Source organism: Strigops habroptila, chromosome 5 (assembly GCF_004027225.2).
Source record: "Strigops habroptila isolate Jane chromosome 5, bStrHab1.2.pri, whole genome shotgun sequence".
Taxonomy (NCBI): Eukaryota; Metazoa; Chordata; class Aves; order Psittaciformes; family Psittacidae; genus Strigops; species Strigops habroptila.
Window position 1 is genome coordinate 73104326 of NC_044281.2, and position 19737 is coordinate 73124062.

Below are 19737 nucleotides of genomic sequence, written 5' to 3' on the forward strand. Positions count from 1 at the left end.
AAGCGAGGCAGCTCAGTGGCCAAGAGATTGCTGAATGGCTGGAAATCACTGCTATCTTGAGTCTATGGAGGGGCCATGTGTACGGCTGCATCTGAAATTTTTATCACCACCACTGCAGGTGAAAGGCTTTCATTTGACTGTGCTGGTCCAGCAAAGTCTATTTTATTTATGTGCTTCCAAGCCCTTAAAACTTCTTTTAGGGTACATCAGTAGGGAGTTAATAGAAACTTTGAAATAGGAAAAATGCCTGTGGGTTAAGCAAAAACCTAGTTGACCAACTCGAGCATAAAGCTGGTACTTAGTTGGTAGGTCATTTGCTGCGGGGGAGAGGGGAAGGTGGACTGCTGAACCACAGATAGCATTTCCCCGTGGGAAGGAAGCCGTAAACACAATTAGCAGCTTTTAATTTGGGAAGCAGCGTATGTTTTATTTTGCTTGTGTTTGTATATTCTTGTAGAAAATGCTGCTAAGTCTTACTGCAGCTTTTTTGTCGTTTTAATATTAGCTCAGCACGTTTATTTGTGCATATGAGCTAGAGGTGCATGTATATGGGCTGCTATAAAAATAATCCCATCTGGGATGAGTGAAAATATTCATGGGTTTATTCTCTATAACTTCCTTAAAAACGCCCAGCAAACAAAAAGTGCTTTCACAGGAAAGTTTTGACTCGGGTTTAAAATCTCTTCCATTCAAGTTCTTTTCAAGAGAATCAGGGTTTTAGTTATATATTTTTTTTCTTTTTTTTAAACAAAATGTGCTTTAAGAGACTAAAATGTCTTAAGCACCAGCATACTGCTCTACCTTGTTTCTACTAAATGGGATTATAAGGGATTTAATTCTGTGAGAATTTCTGTGTTGCAGGAGGTGACTTTATACAGTGTGCGAGAGCGAGCGGTATGTGACACTCTCCTCCGGTTCCCATCACATCCCTCTGCCCTTAGCTGGGTTTTCCCTCGGTGCCAATACTTGAGTGTTTGGGGCATCTTGGATCAGGTGGGATGGGGGGAGCAGGAAGATGGGTTGAGAATAAAAAAATCTGACTTGAAGACTGGGTAGTTAGAAGCAAATTGTATTGATTTCCCTTTGCAGGTCTGATGGTTTTGAAAACCACTTGCTGTGCAGCTTTAAAGCTCTTCCTGCCATATGTGCAGTCAATAAATGCTAGTGGCTCGGCCAGCACCGCTCGGGCGCTGATCTGGCCATGCCTTGGAGCACCTGCGTGACTTGAAATACACTGCAACCCACAGGGCTTCTTCAGCTTTACAAGTTAAGCAGGTGCTTAAGTGCTTGGGTGGATCGGAGGCTATAGGCACTATGCTGGCGCCTGTCTGAACATAAATGTCATCTTCTTGAACAAAATACTGTCTTTGCCTTCTTTTTTGTTCCCAGTTTCATCAGTCTCTCTCTGGCTTTTTCCAAGCTAAGTGATTTTTCTGGCAGGGTGAATGCGCTGCACGTAGTAAGAACCGCGACTTGAAATGGAGTATAAATAGAGAGGGAGAGTAGTTGTTCCGATTGCCATGGAGCGCAGAGAGCAGACAGACTGCAGGAATTTTGGAGAGCCAGCTAGATGGTTATATATTTACTTATTTTTAATTTTTTTTTAAGAGGGCTTTGAAGTTCTTGGTGATACTAAGGAGATTTAGGTGCAGAATTTGAATCTTGGGGAATGTCCCTTTGTAAGCTACCACTGCTGCCCCCCTTTATCACAAGGAGAAACTATTCTGCTAAGATGCCCGATTCTTGAACGGCATCTCCACAGGTAGGAGGCATATAAGATTCGTTCCAGTATCTCATTTTCTTTCTTCCCATCCGAGTTTTGGCAGTTGCTTCTTTACATATTCATTTTATATAGGTTTTTTGGCTGATACACAGATAATTATGCCTTTTTAAGGTTTTTTTCCTCCTTCCTTCCGTCCCCAACTCCCTTTGCGTCCCTTATAGCTCTAGAGAACAGGCTCGTTTATTGCTGATAGTGTGGTTAGTGCCAAGAAATCCTGACTCCTGGTGCATTATTGCGGGGCTGTGACGCAGGGCAAGATCACATTCCAGATCTAGGGCTTGTTTACTTTGGATTCTTCTCGTGCTGTGGAGCAGCAGCTAGAACTTCTTAGACTACTCCATCGGCTCCATCTTCTGCAGCCCGAGATCCTGCCGCTTCTTTGCATGTGCCTACCCGGTCTGCTCGCCTTGTGCTCCAACCCCCGGGGAGAGGATGGCTGGGAAGGGAGCTGAGGGATTCCTCTCATGAAAAAGCTTTACTGAGAGGCCAGCTGGACCTTTTGTGTTAGAAACTGTGTCTGGAGGGTTATTTTTTGTTGTGGTTTGGGGTTTTATTTCTTTTTAATATTTTTTTTCTGTGGTAGTTTGAATTGCCTTTTAAGAAAGGAGGAGTTGGTCGAGGAATTGGTGATGTTACCTGGGGTTTGCTGATTCAGAGCTGCCCTGCATTTGTTACTTGCAATCCTGATCCAAGGTCATTTATCAGTTCACAATTCAGTGTTGAGGTTTTTCTCTCTATTTTTCCTCTTTTTTTGTTTTTTTCCCCCCCTTTCCCTACCTATTTATTTTTTTCTCTGCATATTGCTTGCCCTGTGCAACAGATGTGAGGATCTGATCCCACTTCCATTGAAGTCAATAGCCAAATTCCTATCGACTTCGCTGACAGCGAGAGTGAGCCCCTGTCTAGGGAGTGAGGATTAGAGCTAAGTACGAGTAAGTAAAGTACAATAAAATCAGAATATCCTACTTGCTGCTTAATGCCATGAATTCTGTTTTGAAGAATTTCTGTTTTGAATCCCATGGCTTTTTATGCTGGTGAATGCCAAGAGCTGAATTCATGGGGGTGGGGAAGAGGAGGAGCTGACAAGCGTTAAGAGGGTTTTGGTTTCTAGAGTTAGGAGGGACATTGGTAGAAAGGAATGAAAAACAGTCCGTGATTCTTTCATGACCCTGCAGTAAAAGGACTTCAGCTGATGGATGAGGGGCTTGGTTTGGCAGACAGGCTGCATTGGATCCACTTTTGACTGTGTCAAGCAAGTGTCACCATCTAAATTTGGAATGCTGTTGTGTATTATGGGAATATAAATAAACCCCGAAAAAGCCTCAGGAACGGGAAAATGATTGGATAGAATCTTAAAGTAAAAAAAAATTATATATGTATATATGTGTGTGTGTATATATATGTGTATATATATATAGATCACCCCCTTCATATGCCCTTCTAAACACATGGCTAAAATAAAAACACAAACCCTCAAACCCCACAAATAAACAAAAAAATAGGCTGAGGGAGGGGGGGAAAAGCAGTTGCTTTCTAGATGTTTTCCTGCATGACTAGACTTCCCAAAGGCATCCAGATCTGCTCCAGGGAGACGGTGGTGAGACGTGGCCGAAGCCCCCTTGTCCCCACACAGCCCCTTCTTCAGCATCCCCTGCACCCACCCAGGGCTGTGGGAGCTGCCCATCCCCAGGGATGTGCTGTGGCTGTGGGCTTCCCCTCCTGCCTAGGGTGCGGTGACACGTGAGGGGTGTGTGGACTTGGACCCCTGCAGATAGCAACACGGCCTTTAGCTCGGGGCCCCACAAGGAAGAATAGGCTGTTATCCTGGCAGGGCGATATTATCCGTGTTTTACAAGCAGGAAGGCTGAGGCGAAGGGTTTATTTTTGTGTGACTCACTCAGGATGGCCCAGGAGCCTGTGGCGGACGTGAAAATTCAGTGTCTCGCAGAGCCCTGGTCCTATGTAGTCTCTCCCCCATCCCGCAAAGCTTGTGCGTTTGCACAGTGTAGGGCTGGGGATGCTTTTCTCATTAGGGATGTGCTGCTGGCATGCATCCGCTGTCTCTCTGGGCAGCATGCAAGGTGCAGCTTTGTGGCAGAAGGGGTGATGGGGAGGCTGCAGATTTTAGGGAGCGACCCAGAAAGCACAGGGGCAGAGAAACAAGCCTCATTTCTGGGGTTGTGAACCCAGGTAGATGCGGCACGTGGATTTTGTTACGTTGCTTCCTCATGTCACCGCTCTGCCAGGATGCTTTCTTTGCTGGCTTTTCCTTTCTTTTTCCCTTCGCTCTCTCTTTTGGCCAGGATTTTAACATATATCACAGGCTGGTAGGCTAAGAGCCTGGGACTTCCCCTCACCACACTCAAAGTCTTTGATCTTTTGCTTTGGAGGTAACATCAAAAGAATGGCTGAGAAAGACAGCCAGTGCTGTGAAGTTCAACGTTCAAGTTAATAGCTTGACTGAAGGTTGTGCTGCATTGCTGGAGCCGGAGTAAACAGAGGCGAGCGAACGCATTTCCCTGGGAACGGACCCTAGTGCTGCAGAAGGGCTTCATTTGCATTCACAATTAATCTAGGCCCTACTGAAGGGCAGGCTTGTTGGTTAATTTTGTTACTTTTTAATTCATTTTATTTGCAGTTCCTCCTGTACGGGAGAAAGAAGTGGGATGGTTGGCAACAGAGCTGCTTTACTTGCTGGTACCAGCAGCTTGTGGTGGCTACGTATGCAGCCTTGCAGCCCTGTCCTGCAGCTTGCCTGCGCTTTGTTGTGTTTGGGTTTTCTCCATTTTCGAAATGATTAAGTTAAAGTCTGTTGGCAAAGAATTACCTTCCCCTTCTTTTAAAAATAGTAATAATAATAATAACAAAAATAAATTCCTAACCACTCCCTGCCCAAAAGCATAGTATGGACTTCCCCATGCCAGATTTTATTTTTTGTAATTCCTTTCCCACTTCTGTTTTGAAATGCTCCTGATGCGTGTGGGTGAATGGCTGGTCCATCCATTTTTGCATTGCCATCTTCTGCTATTTTGGTGTCCTCTATTCTGTGTGTGTAAGTTCCTGTGATTGCATCCCATCCCCCCCACTCTTCCCCTTAAATGCACTGCAAGTAAGGTGGGGAATTTTGTATTATTGTGCATGATGGTGCACAGCCAGCAGCCAGGCCCTTTTCTGCATGGCTTGGGCTGTGATATGAGGTGTAAGCTACTGGTCAGCACAAGATAGTCAGAAGTAGTTAATAACTTGGCATTGGTGGTAATGGTGTTGGAATCAGTTTCTAAGGGGCAAAACACTGGAATCCAGCAACTTCTCTTAGGTGCTTGGCACTTGTGGATGAGTTGGCCTGATATACTTACAAGTTTAAAGCATCATTATGCAGAATTGATAGGATATGGGTTTGTCTGCAGTGTATTTTGGTGTGTATGTATGTGGAATGATTGATGTGTTAATCTCTATAGTAAAGTAAAACTGAAGGGCTCCATTTGTTTTCAGATATACTGGTATGAGAGATGCACCAAAGATATCATTAGTCCCCAGAGAGAGGCGTATTCTTCTTCATCCTACATCAAAATAGGAGACTTGGATGAGGAGAAAAGTTAATGGCCTTAATAAACTCAGAGAGGAGGTTTAAAATTACTTTGAGTGAAAGCACTTTGTCCGATAGGACTCTGACTTCTGTAAATTTACTTAGAAAAAAGTATTAGTCACTAGATTTCTGCAAATTTTTGACCTTTTGAGCAGAGCTTCAATGTGGGTCTTAAATCACTCACCAGCGCAAGAGATGGGATTCACAAAGGAGCAAAGCAAATCAGGCACCCAAGTCCTTACGGCTTCTTGGAAAAATCCTGACCTGAATACTTTGCCCTGTTGAGTGAATTAACTGCTCTGAAGTGTGGGGGAGTTCAGGACGTTCGTGCCCTCTCGAGGAAATGTGGAATGCTTTGGCGGGTAATGACCCCACTGGATGAGACCCCAGGGCTCTTTCTACAGGGACAGTGAGGCGTGTTAATTTTTGAGCCAATTATCATTCAGAAGCGATGGCAAAACATCCAGCTCCGCAGAATGACAGCCTGAAGCGCGTCTTGCAGGAGCTGCCAGTCTTTTCCTGGACCGATGGAAGAGGTGGTGGATGATTGCAGTGAGGTCCTGCGCTTTTCCTTGGCTGTTCTTCTCCTGCTTGCTGGATAAATAATTATTTCATTTTCTTTTTAACAGACAGCAACTAATTATTCTGATTAAACTCATACACAGTCAGAGGGATGTTTCTACAATATTTGGGCTACCCCTGATAGCCATCACTGGAAATCTTCCCTGGGAGGGATGACATGGGTAGCAGGGAGGACAGGGTGGTCTGAGTTCCCTCTGCCCTGTAGGTAACATCCTACAAACCGTATGCAGTCCCAGTGTTGCTTATGGGGGGGCAGGAGGAGAATAATAATAACTTTCAGTAGATTAGCAGCTATGGTATCATCGCATGTTCCTTAATAAGCCTGATGTTATGTATGAGAGCTAAGCTCCGTAGTGGGAGCAGGGTGTGCTGTAGTGACCTTTTGTGTGCGGGTCTGGTGAGATGAAAGTTCCCTTCTGAGGTTATCAGGTTAGCTGTACAGCATGCAGAAACACTGACTTCAACTTACCGTCCTATGCAGTCTATTAGTGCTCTCAAAAATCTGTTTAGGAACTGTTTTTTTCTTCCTCTCATTCCACCTTTGGACAAATTTGACTTGGAAATAAAACAGCAATGCTGTGTTGTGATTAAAAAAAAAAATAAATAAGCTATTGCTATGAAAGGGAGCTCATTGATCTTCACTTGCTTCATTTATAATTACCCTTGTATGCAGTCATCCTACCTCATCTTTGAAAAACAGAAACGCCTCCCAAAACCCCACCAGGCAGCTAACATGGCTCGTTGTGTCCCTCCCCGCCCCAGCCTCTTCAACCTCAAGAACTTATAAAATATAAGTGTCCACAATAAGGTTATAAAATGTTGTAAGACTGGAGCCTTTGCTTTCCTGGCTGTTCAGTAAATATGTCGGGTGTCTCTTGGATGTACCCTGAGGCTCTGAAACCTGAGGCCTGCCCACATCTTGAGTTCTACTTTCCTCCTTGCAAAGTGCCTCTGGCTAGTGGAGCTATCAATGCAGCCTCTTCCACCCCCCCTGCTAAGGAGAAGCCTTTTTTTTTCCTTTAAGATAGCTGTACAGCTGTAACAAACCTTGACTAGCTACTGGTTTTTTATCAGTTTCAGGTAAGGCTAAAGCCTAAAATATTCATTTGACACTTGTGGGTCCAGGGCACTTAGCGCAGGCGTGTGAAAGCTCTGGTGCTGCTGTCTTCTTTGTGTGTCTCCCAGTGGGACCATGGGGGGGCTGGTTTATAGCCCCGTCCTCACCCTGAGCCTCCCCTCAGGTCCATGCTGATGCTCTAGCGCCTGGGCTGGGCCGTTGGCTTTCAGAGGGTATCCTGTAGGTGAGTGCTCTTTCACAGGCTGGCTCCTGGGTGGTCCAGGGCTGGGCTATCATCTCCCGGAGCTTTTCCCCAGGGATTCCTGCCCTCTCCTCCTGCACAGGCTTGTTGCACCCCCAGCTCAAGCCCTTCTGCAAAGGAAGAGTATGAGCCAGGGCTGAACTCTAAGGATTTAGTAGTGAATAGACTGCCCTGTGCTGGCTTTGAGAGGGCAAGCAGCTGCGCATCCCTGTTTTGTCTATTCCTTGGGAGCACGGTGTTCTGCAAGCGTTCCTCAGCCATGGGGGCAGCGAGGGGTCCCCTCTTCTCCTGAGCAGCCCTGGCTTTCCCATCCCTCCCTCCCAATGGCTGAGCAGTGATGTGTCCGGTCCTGGAGAGAACTCTCATAGGGAGCAAGACATTTACTAGTTGTATCAGAGTGGTGGGTTGAAACTGTTCTGCATTTAACTCTGCATCAGCCTGATTTACCATCCTTGGAGCAGATTTCACTTGCATTGCAAAGCCAGATAGGTCTTTCTGGCTCTTTTAGGTGGAAGTTGTTTTTCTATAATCTGTTAAGTTCCTTTAAGTTTTGGGGTTTTTTTGCATATTCGTGTCGAGAAACAGAGAGAGGGAATGTAACATACATGAACAGCCTCAAAACCACTCAGTGTTCCCAACCCATGGTCTTTAAAACAAATAAATAGAAAAGTTGCCTTGCGGGCCAGCCAGTTCAAAATGCCTGCACTATATTTAGCAACAAGAGCAGCGTTTTTGGCTATTTACAGATTTGTGCGCTCAGGGCTGCTCTGATGACTCCTGTGTTTTAACTCGGGGGCTGTGGCATGAAAGTGTGACAAATCCCAATCTGGGGAGCGCGGGCGTGTTGTGTCTGCGGGAGCGGGCGCTGCTCCCCGGGGCCACGAGTTAGGTGTTCGCTGCCGAGCTGCTGCAGAAAAGCAGCCCTCACCTCTCCAAAACAAACCTCTTCCACAACCACAAGTATTTGGCGCATGGGGCAGAGTCCCTCCAGGACATGAGCTATTGCTGAGCTGCTGATACCCTTCTCCATGGGAAGAGGCCCCAGCATTTCTACATGGAATTTTTTGACATTACAAGGGTTTTTTTATCCTGCCTCTCTTCCCCCTGCCCTTTGAGAGGAAAAATGCAGGCTCATGCATGCTGCATTTTTCCCTATGAAGGAGAAAATCTGGTTTTTCTTTCTCCTATAGTTACATGGAGCAGTGTATGATTTCAATTTGCTGTTTAAAAAAAAGAAGGTTTTCCTCCCCAATCCCTTAAAACCAAAAGGATTATCTTGTGTTGGTGCACTGTGCTGTTTGACTTTTGTTTCTAGTCGCTTTAGCTCAGGGGTGGATAGGCATGCCAGCATAGTTGTTTTGACTAAGAAGAAGTTATCTCTCTGAATAAAAGAAAAAAGAGCATTTCTCCAAAACTTCTACTAGTGTATTTTGTACATAATTGTCCCTTACATACGCCCATTCAACAAAAGTTGCTTAAGTTTAATGCATATCCTATTGTTAATTGAAAACTCAAAATGCCTTTCTGGAGGCATGCCACACCTTTATTGGGAATCTACAGGAAGTGGACTGAATTAAGAGGCACCCCACTGAAACTAAGTTATACGTTTTAATAAATGTAATTCATAGGATTGTCAATTCTGGACCATATTTGTTTTAACATCTATTCTGTCTGCATCTCCTTTAAGAAAAACCAACGTTTTATATGTTCTTGAGGAAGAGCTTGTGTGGCTGATGATTCAACTGAGAATATTTTTAAAATACTTCATTTAAATACCATAAGTGCGTATCGCATTGTTTTGGTGGTGCTGGAGGAAACCGGAAAATAAATACACAGGGTGGCTGCCCAGGAACAAGAGGCAACAGCACAGATTTAGTGAAGACTTCATTTGTTTGCTTTTTGCTTTCATCCCAAATGATTCACTTAGTCCTTTGCCTAAATATAATTCTGCCTACTTAACCAGGAGTCACCTTTGCCTCTGGCCAGATGGGATGTCTTTCCATGGGTATCTGAAGGCAAACCTTCATCTTTTCTTCTTCTGATGGGCAATTGAGATGTCCCCCTTGCGTTTGGAAGGAAAATGGGTGTGAGGAGTCTTGCTGGCCCCATGGACTAATGCCCTCGGGGAAGCAAATAGCAGGATTATTGATAGGGGAAGCAACTGGTGCCGAATCCTGGGAGGGAACGTTTGTTTCCCGGCTCTCTAGGAGGGATTTGGAAAGAGCTGTAATCCTGGGTTAGGAGTAATTTGTTACAGCAAGATGATACTTGAGTGGCAGGAGGATTCTGGCGGAGGCAGCGAGAGGGTTTTGTTCAGAGGAGTAGTTGGTCTTGCAGAAGGTCAGTCTGACACAAATCCTGCCCCAGCCCACGAGTTTTGTTTCTTGGCCAGTGCAATTAGCTGAAGGGACTTTCAACCTTTTTTACATCTTTCAAAGGCATCTCCATACATCTGAGCTGAAAGATTATGGCGAGGAATGTGGACCAGGATATGATGCAGCGGAAAGTTTTTTTTGCAGGCTCTCTGAAAAACAAAATAACCTCAAGAGCAACCTTCCCAGCTTCTCCTAGGAGGCCAGAATATTGCTGGTTTCAGTGTTATCTCCGGGACTTTTTCCTGAGGTTGCCTTTAGGTTACATTTCTGACTTAACTTCTTGGGTTTGTTTAAAAAAAAGACAAAAGTTAGCAACCCTGGGGAAAGAGAATTTTGCAAGTTCTTGGTTTTCATGAGGGCTTCAAACCCTTGGAGCCATCTATTCTGCAGTAACCCCTCGTTGCATCGAAGACCCAATCACATATAGAAACCACAAGGGAGGCGACAGGAAATTGTGTCTGAAATGTGCTGGGTTTACTAGAGAGTGGCTCCCGGCAGTTCACCCAGAATTGCTACATTGGCAGGAATTTTTGTGGTAGTGATTCGAGTCATGAGTTTCACTTACCCAACAGCGGGAGAAAATATGACTCTTTTAGTAAAGCCCCGTTAGGCGACATTACAATAACAAGTGAACAGCTAAATACTCCTATAGCGTCTTTACTCTGGGATCACACCCACACCAGCCTCTCATTCACAGGTACTTCACAGGACCTGAGATGAGAATTTGGATCAAAGGGTGAAGAGAAAACCCCAAACGACCCAGATAGTCAGAGAGGCCCATTTGGAGGGGGATGTACCTTTTGAGGCATCCTTCTTCCATCTTGCCCTTGTCATGGGTCTGCTGGCTTCTGATAGCTGGAGGTGCCGAGTGCTTTATAAATGGACCTTGTTTTGGCTCAGGTTTTGTAAACTGAGGCTTCTGAACTTGTGTGGCTCCTCACAGAAAGCGTGTAACAAACCTCTTGTACTGGGTCTTGTGGGCTGCTTTGCTGAGCCGCCGCCATGCAGCCAGCCTGCTGCCACAACCAGACCTTCTCCTCCTCCGCCTTCTCCTCCATCCTTCTGCAGCATAAAACCCAAATTGGAGTTTTTTCCTCCTATAAATAGGAAACTCTTCAGAGAACAGATTGGGCAACTGTCAATCTGATGATGGTAACAAATGAGGAAGGCAGGTAGGACTGGTCCATGACAGAGGTGCAGATGAGGGGAAGATGCGGGCTGTCCTGTGCCACAGATCTGTGTGGTAGGGCATGAGGGGAGCAGGACAGGGCAGATATCTTCTGCAGTATTAAAGCAGAACCAGGCTGGTTGACCACTGAGAATAAAAAGGAATTGCAAAGCTTGAAGTTACAGAACCTCTTTTACAGATGGAGTTATGCTCTGAACAGAGTTGGAAAGTTTCAAGGGAGGCAAGGTTCCTCTGGAGCAGCCCTTCTCTTACAATGGAGGTAGTTCAGTGCCATGATCTCTGTCTCTAGCATGCTGTCAGATATTTTTACTGTCTTTATTTAATGGGGAGGAAAGGAATTATACTTCATAGACCATAAAATGCATTCTTGGACTTCATGCAAACACTAGTTACCAATTGTTCTCTCACTCTCTGGGAGATTGCCAGGAAGAGAATTTAAATGTGGGTCTGTGCATCAAATTGTTCGGTGAGTCTTGGAGGCTGGTTTAGCTTTGCTAAATCTAAACAAGCCTTATCTACAGAAAGACTTTGTTGAGATTTCATGACCGTCCCATTCTTTCTCTAATGGAAACCCTATGCTTGAATGAAACAGAGCAGGTTGCAGGGAAAATCTGAGGAAAGTAGTTTGAAGATCAAGAAGTTGGGGTTTTTGACGGCTTAAAGTAAGTAGATTAAAAGTTGTCCTTGCTCCTTGACTGAAATTATGCTTTTATTGGTGTCTGCCTTTTGGAACAGTACTTTGTAGGCATCCAAATAGCACTATGTAAGCCTGCTGATTTGTTCAGTGGGGGCTGTGAAGGCTTTCAAATTAAATGTGAAAAAAGTAATGGTGCTTTCCCAAGCTCCACCCAGGATCAAGAAACACTGTCTGCAGTTGTTCTGCTGAGATACCATGTGAACTGCAGAACATAATACTGTACTTCTGTGTCACATGAAAACTCTTCCTCTTATAAAGCTAAAAAAAATGATTTTTAATTCCTGCAGTAGCTGATGAGCCTTTACTTGGCTTCTTCATGCTCAGTACCAATATCTTAGAACTTGACTGTAGTCTACCAACCTTGCATTCATTAGAAGCAACCCTCCTGCTTTACTTCAGTAGAATTGATGGCAAGAATGCCTTTCATCTATGGCAGAATGAGCAAATTATTATCTGAATTTGCTTGAACTTTCATAGGCAATGATTTTTAAGGAAGCTTCTGGTTATTCTCTTTAGCTTTCTCTCATGGCAGCCTCCTCTGTGCCCTTATCACTGTGTATAGAAAAAACGTATAAGTAGGGCTGGTGTGTAGCACTTGTAGTGGGATGTAGTTGTTACGTTGCATCTCATCCAGGATGTGGGAGAAGAGCTGTGTGCTGTGAGGACACAGAGCCTGGTAATTAGTCAGGAGAAAGCACTGGGACATTCCACCATCTCCACTCAGAGTGCTGACCCAGGACGGAACAGCAGTAGTTGAGGTAGCCGTGAGGCTCAAACTATTTCTTTGTGCTTTGTTCCACCCCAAAACAGGCATTCTCTTTGCCCGTTGCCTTAGATTGTTCTGTGCCTTCAGTGGGGCCCTTCCAGATTGCAGGATTCCTGCTCTCAGGCATCCCTCCTTTGAGATGATCTCAAACTGTTTAATCACTAACACTTTTCCGTAATTTTAATGCTGTGGAGGACTCAGCCTTCTCTTTTTTCATGCCTTAGAAGCACTTGAGCAATGTGACAAAGGCACAGGCGAAATATTAAAATGAGCAACTCAAGGTCCCCGTTTCAGGGACTCCTGTGTATTACTGGAAGGGAAGGAGACAAGGTCACTCAAGTTCTCAATAACAGGGAAATTCAAGGCACTAGAAATGTCGTCTTCAGGAATATATCACAAGATGGTTTGGCTGATACCAGTGCTAGTGAATAAGTGGGATTTTGAATTGGGAAGTGGACTTAATACCCTATGTGCATGTGTCTGTGCAGGTACGCAACACTTAGTTCCTTTTTTCAGTGCCACTTTATCCCGATTTCTGTATTTTATTTAGTTTTCTTTTTTCAGTGTTGCAGTAGTTTAAAGGGTGATACTAGTTAAAAAAAAAAATGGAAATATGTGATAAATACTTCTGTGTTTTTACAGTTTCACGCTTTTATTTCTTGAGTGCTGTGGGGAAATCTTTGTGTGTGGAAAGGATCAGTCTCATTGAAATGAGCTTCATTGCTCCCATTTTGAGCAGCTCCCCTGTGCCTTGTTGTAGTACATTACATATTCTGTAGAAGGGCTGAACATCGTGGGTGGTGTCTACTGCTTCTCATACAAAAAATTCCAGACATTGCAGATCTGCAAGAAATTGGAGGCCCTTTTAAAGTTCCTTCAGCAACCTCCTTCAGTTATTTAAAATGAATGCTTCAGGTTTTGCTCTCCCACTGCACACCTCTACAAACAAGGTGATAACTGAAGACCAAAAATAAGGGGTAGAGGTAAATGAAGGGATAGAGTAGAAGCTGAGGGTCTACTTTTAAATCCTTAGAGGCTTTGTCTTCTGGCTTAAGCGGGGACACTAGTAGGTTGCAGGCCTTTGTTTGTAGGTACCAAGATGATTATCCTCTTGCAACTATTTTTCTTGTCCGCAGAGGGCAATTACAGTCTCATTAAGCTTTGTCTTCGTTCCTGTCACTTTCCCTGTAAATCACAGCCCTCCCCTCAGCATTGCACTCTACTGTGTTACTACTTGATTATCTCTGGTAGAAATTTGCCTAGATGCCCCCTCCCAGAAGAGTTGCTAACTAAATATCACAGAAACTCCTGGGCTTCCAAGTTGATGTCCAGGTGTGTACTTCCATGTGATTCTGCAGCACTGGCCAAGGGAGAGACTAGCAATAGCAAGACAAGGATCAGGAATATTTCTGCTTGCATGGCATGTTGAGATCCAGGGAGGAAGTGCAGACTCTGAAGGTGGAGATGTTGTCCCATGTTGAGGGGAGGTATTGGAGGCCCCTAGCATCAAGCTGACTCCAGGAGCTCTGCTCCTGCTTGTTTCAGTTCCTGGGAGCTAATACACACCAGCTGCAGGAAACCTGAGCTGGGAAGCGCTGTGCAGCTTTGCCTCCGTTTAAAAATACAGCATTATTTTTTTAATTGAGGCTATGTATTTATATGCTGTGGGACATCACTCGTAGGGCATTCCAGCAGTGAAAACAATAGCCTGACAAGGGAAGAGGTCCAGGTTGGACACCAGCGCCGGAAACACCTGCAAGCTCTGTGCCATCCCTTCCATCAGGGCTGCGAGCCTGGCCTCAGTGCAGGGGGTAGCTGCTGGCTCTGGCTAAGAGTTTCCACTGAACTCTTCTAGTCTTCAGTGTGAATTTTAGCTGCTTTGGACCAACGCTGCTGTGAAACCTTAGGAAAGATGTTTGTTTGCCCCGCTGCTGCCCAGGAAGGCAGCTGCTTTAGGTGGTATTTGCGGGGTGGGCATGCAGACCTGCTCTCAGTGGGTCTGTGCTTTGCAGGACCTTCTGGCTGCAGAATGGGAGGTGTGGACATGATGCTCATACAAGTGGAGGGTAGGGTGGTTTAGGTCTTTTTTGTTCTCCTTCTACAGAAAAAATCTGTGCTGTTCAAATCATTTGCCTTTTCCCTTGTGCTGACAATTTAACAGCCTTTTTAAAAGCTTTGGTTTCTCTCAAGTATGCTCGCCCCATACGTGTTTTAATTTTTGTGCGGAGGCCTGGAGCTTAACAATTATTTTGCTTAAGCTCTCTGAGACTTGCCATAAAACTTCTTTTTTTCTTTTTTAAACACACACACATGCTAATGATCCCCATCAGATCATATTGTTAAACAGGGAATAAAACACTAACGCCAAGATGACATGTAAAAAAATGTTAAAAGCAGGCCAGCAGAGCCCGTTTCAACAGTTCTGCTCCGAAATAATTTGTGCAGATTTGTTAGAGTTAATTTGTTGAAAAGTTCAATGTTTGTACAGGCAAGTCCTAATTTCCACACTGAGACACAGAAGCAGGAGAGGAGCGAGCCTATGTCCAGCGTTTGCAGGAGCAGGATGGTGGGAACTTCCCTCCCTCCTACCCTTCCCCCCTGGTGCAGGAATGTAAAGGCAGTGTCAGAAGGCTGGGAAAGTCGGCTTCGGATTTGTGCGGACTCCTTGCAAATCAGAGGAACCGTCTGGCTCGAATCTGCATTTAAGGCCCAGAGAAGAGGATTTCCTGCTATTTAGTTGCTTGAGGAAGGAAAGGATTTACCTCTCTGCTGTAACAGGACTTAATTTTTCTCCTCTTTAATAAGAATATCTCAGTGTAAGGCAGCAGTAGTAAACCTGCGAAAGCAATCACGCCTCTCCCCCCGCCGCCTCCTGTGCCCTCCCCACGCCATGCTGCGACTCCCCCTCTGTCCAAGCATCCTCCTGTCCCAGCTCCCAGCTCCCAGCCATGGCTTGGCATCTCCTTCCATTGTGAAAGAGAGAGTTGTGGAGGGGGGAAGCTGCTGCGACGTCTCTCCCTCGGACGCTGCCTCGCTCGGCCCACCATCTGGATCCAGTTAGCTCTCTCGGCAGTAGGGCTGAGTCTCATTTCCTCCAACCAGTAATGTTATATAGGCAGTGATCCTGTTCTGCCCTAACATAATTGAAAATTATGTGTATTGTAGACTCACAGCGCTGAAATGTAGACTTGTAAAAATCTGTGGCTCAGGTAGCCTGTGGAGATTGAATTTGGCACACAATGAAGCTTTTATGTAAAGTAAGAATTATAAGCCACCACATCAATATTGTGTTACAGGCATGACAATTTTTGGATGGGGAGGCCTTGAGTCAGGCTCGTCACCTTAAACAATGCTAATATTTCATACTTTATCAACGGGGCTGGTGTTTTGAAACCAGCAGATTGGAGTCTTTCTTTCACAGAGTTGAAGCTGTGGGTTCGTTAGCTTGGTGCAGGTGTTGGCTGCAGGCTCTGGCCCTCTCTGTTTATCTGACAGACAGAACATCTCGCCCTTGGTGCGGACGGATGCTGTTCTGGATCCTGGCCACTTGGTAGAGCTCGTGGAAGTTGCTTTATTGACCCTTGCGTGTTACTGCATTCCATGGGGACCGTTTATTTCACTTTTATTTTTCCCCCCACTGGTGTGTTATCCACTGGTGGAAATGGAAGCTGTCCGTGCCTGTGCGTGTGTGCAAAACTGAGCCCTCTGGGTTTGGACCATTCCTGCTGGGCTCCACGTGCATGTCCAAGAGGAGAAGCAGCTTTGGCTATGTTTTCTGTTGCACTATAAGACTTTCTGGATCCTCTTTGGCGGAGGTGGGCAAGAGAAGGACTTTTCTGAGAGTCCAAACTAAGGGTTTTAAAAGCAGAAAAGCAAAGTAGCAGTAAGATCTTCCAAAACTTTCATCTTGCGCTTAGGCAGGTCAGCCTGGTGTGGGAGCACCCGTGCTGAAAGTGTGGGCTCTTATGAGATCGAGGTGGAGCAGAAGCAACCGTAGCTCTTGCTCTGTTTCTTGTAAGGGAATTTATTGCTAGTAAAAACCAGCAGAACTGACAGTCCTGAAGGCTTTATAATCCCTGTAATAATTACTGACTGGATGGGGTCTCATGTGAGCTTGCTCATGCTGCTCTTTCAGTGCCTCAGTCTGCCCTTGGGCCAGTCTCGGAGAAGCCCATGTGTTTCTTGGCCTGTGTTTTTAGGACAGCTGCTGACCTGAGCTCCTTCATGGGTTGTCATGGTTGTAGGAATATTCCAGGGTTGCTCGTGACCATGAAGTGGTCATGAAAAAATGAGGGTGGTTGGTTTATTTTGGTGGGTAATGGCTTAGTGGCCATTTCCTGAAATGCCACTGTTTGAGCTGGCAGGTTCTTGTAAGTGCTTTAGCTGTAGTAGCAGCATCTTCTCACTCTCGAGAATGGTTGCAGAGTTTGAAACACAGTCACGTACCATGAAGTACACATCCTGTGAGGACATTTTCCTTGGAAGAAGGGATAAATACTTCACTAGCTGGCTGAAAAACCTGAGGAAGCGGTAGTAGCTGTGACCCATCAGGACCCTTTCTATAAATTCATACGTCCCTTTATGTGGTGATGTTATGATCACCATCTAAGACAGCGGATGGACTTCTAAAAATCTAGCAGTTGACTTGTTTAATAATGCCATCTTCAAATCTGAAATGCACCAAATGTCCCCTCAAGTTCAGAAGCTCTCAGTCAGCTTAAGTTTTGGGTCCATTTTCCATGCCTTTGGGTTGCATTTTTAAGCTTTTCTTTTTTTGAAACCACAGAGGGTTAGAAAGTTATTTTAACATCATCTCAACTTTAAAATTTATGTTGTGGTCAACTATATTGAAGAGCAGGGATTTGATACAAGTGATCAAATATCTGGAGGCTTACAGTCGAGTCATAGAGCTAGAAATGTCACTTATGGCAGACTAGTTCTTGGTTTGTTTGGGTTTTATTTCTTGTTTTTAAGCAGTGCTGAAACATTCTGGTCCACATTGCACAAATCCCAAATGTGAAGTTGAATAAAACCAAGACTTCTTGGAACTTGAAGGGGCACAAATCCAGAGTATGGGTTTTGTTTATTTGCATTCCAGTAGCTCAGAAATCTTAGGCCCTCCAAGCGATGGGAATTGGTAATGCAACCTCCTGCTGACTGGGTGACTTTTGGTCACCTCCGTGCCCAGGGTCTTGCAGCAAACAGGCCTTGCATGCTAGCGAATGTTTTGCATACGTGAGCAAATGTGATAGTGATGTGCTGAAAGCATGGAACCAGATCTCCTTCCTTCCTTCATGGAGATTTAGATACGGTTTCTGTTGTTTGCCTGAGGTGGTGGTGGGTTGTTTGTGTGTGGTTCTCCCTCAAGGTTACTCTTACTAAAAAAATTAAATAAAAGCCAGGAGGAATGGGTAAACATAACTATTTCTCTAGATACTTTTTAGGAATAGATCTGTTAGATCAACCAGACTCTAGTGCTTAAACAGGATCTACTTAACAGCAGTGGCCTGATCTATGTGTACAGCTGCTGGGAGGGGGCTGAAGGTATGTGGCAGTACACACTTCTTCCAGCACAATACAGGGCTTTCAGACATCACATATTAATAGTATGTTAAACTGGCACAGTGAAGCACCATGCAGAGAGAAAAGCCTGGTCTGAAGTTTTGTTTAGGTGTACTGTGCAGAAGTCTGGACTAACTAATTTCTCTGTGGGGCTGCTCTTGGTCAGAATCAAGCACTTCTGATGCAGCAATCTGGGTACCAGCTCGAGACGTCACCCATTTGGTGGAAGCTTTGGGCTCTGCTGTGTAACCCGGCTGGGTTGCAGTGGCTCCTACTGTGAGTTTAGTGAGAGAACGTGCATACCTGAAAGCAGAGGTTTTACTGGATATTTAATGCTGGTTAAACACATGGGAACGTTCTCCTCCTTCTTGAAGTGTAATTGAGCTTTTCTTCTGCTTTTGAATCAACACCTCCTTATGCTGTGGGCTTGCTGCCTGTGTGTATTCAGCCTATCTGCTGATGACAGTGATGTGAAGAAGTTGTGTCTATCCCCGAGTGCCTGGCCAGCACAGCTGGGCCTGAGTGTACCAGGCTGTACTGTCTTGGACATCATCAGCGGGAGAGCTTATCGAATTTGGCCTTGTAATTGAATAAGTTACACTCTGAAGTCCCTTAAGGGTTGTCTGACAGAAGATAATCAAGAAGCAAATAATCCATGGTGACTTCCAGAAATGGTGAAAAGTAGAGAAAATAGGTGTTAAGACCCAGCAGTGCTGGGTACTTCTGGGGTAGACCTCTGCCTCTAGGGCTCTTAAAAGTGCTGGGAAGCCAGAGGAGTTGACATGATGCATTTGTTGAAAGAAGGCTGACAGATGACCCATTAAATAATGAGATCATATTCTTAATCCACAATACTTGTATTCTCTCTCCTGAGACTGATAATCCACCTTCCCTTCCCTTGTCCCATCCTCTTCATGGTTTTGGTGTTTTGTTTCTGTGTGGGTTTTATTCTGCTGCTAGATTTGCTATGATTAGTAAAGTCAGTATAATATTGTGTTTGCAGTATGCTTTATTTGCTTATTCCTGACTGTAATGCAGTGGTGTGAAATCGTTAAGTGTTCTGCACAGATTTTGTCTCCACAAACATGCAAAGTCATCTTAAGTTTTGTTTCAGTTCCTTGCATTAGTTTTAATTTATCTCTTTTAACCATGTTACCTAAGATTTATTTTATTTTACTTTTTTTTTTGGGCCTTTCTTTTCTGAACTCATTTTCCTTTTCCCATTTTTGTTTCCTCCATCCAGTATCTGCAGATGAAATGGCCACTGCTTGATGTTCAGGCAGGGAGCCTTCAGAGTAGACAAGCCCTCAAGGATGCTAGGTCTCCATCTCCAGCACACATTGTTGTAAGTAAACGCAGAAAGATGTTCTTCCTTTGTTTTAAAAAAGGTCATTTGACATTAATGGCATTGGTTATCATCAGTTTTCTTTCTACAAACTAAAAGAGAAATACTTCAAAAACAAAAACCTAATGAGCCCATGGTAAAAAGAGGGAATGCATTTGCTATTGCTGGGCTGTTTATGCAATTACCGTTCATGTGCCTCATAGGAGAGCAGAGAGTTGAAAATGCTCTAAATTTGCATGCTGCAGAATTACTTAAGTGGCTGTGAAGTCCAGGGAGGCTGGTTTACATATCAGACGGTGTTGAACTGAAGAGAATGAAGAGACACTTTGGAAAGCATTAAAAAAGAATAAAAACCAAGCCTGTTTTACGGCCTTTACTAAGAAAAATCTTGTCTTACTGCAAAATCTTGAAAGTAAGATTGTGGGAGTTGGTCAGCATTTTACCTGGGTGAAGGCTCAGCAGAACCAAGCTTGACAGAGCATATGTCCCTTTGTGTTTTGATCACTTCTCGTAAACAAAGTGTTATTCAAATG

At 44.6% G+C, this 19737-nt stretch overlaps 1 protein-coding gene across 24 annotated transcripts in view; it reads left to right on the top strand.

Moving 5' to 3' along the window:
• The window catches only part of TCF7L2 (transcription factor 7 like 2), a 179553-nt gene that overhangs the window by 44435 nt on the left and 115381 nt on the right, over positions 1 to 19737 (top strand). For 20 of the 24 annotated variants that reach the window (XR_003991408.2, XM_030485931.2, XM_030485932.2 and 17 more), the window contains exon 4: positions 19103 to 19204. The exons of the other annotated variants lie outside the window; for them this stretch is intronic. Coding sequence is in view for 19 of the 20 variants with exons in the window: in XM_030485931.2 (XP_030341791.1) it covers positions 19103 to 19204 (102 nt within the window). In the remaining variant the exon portion in view is untranslated. The remainder of the gene's footprint in view (positions 1 to 19102; positions 19205 to 19737) is intronic. 24 annotated transcript variants of the gene reach the window in all.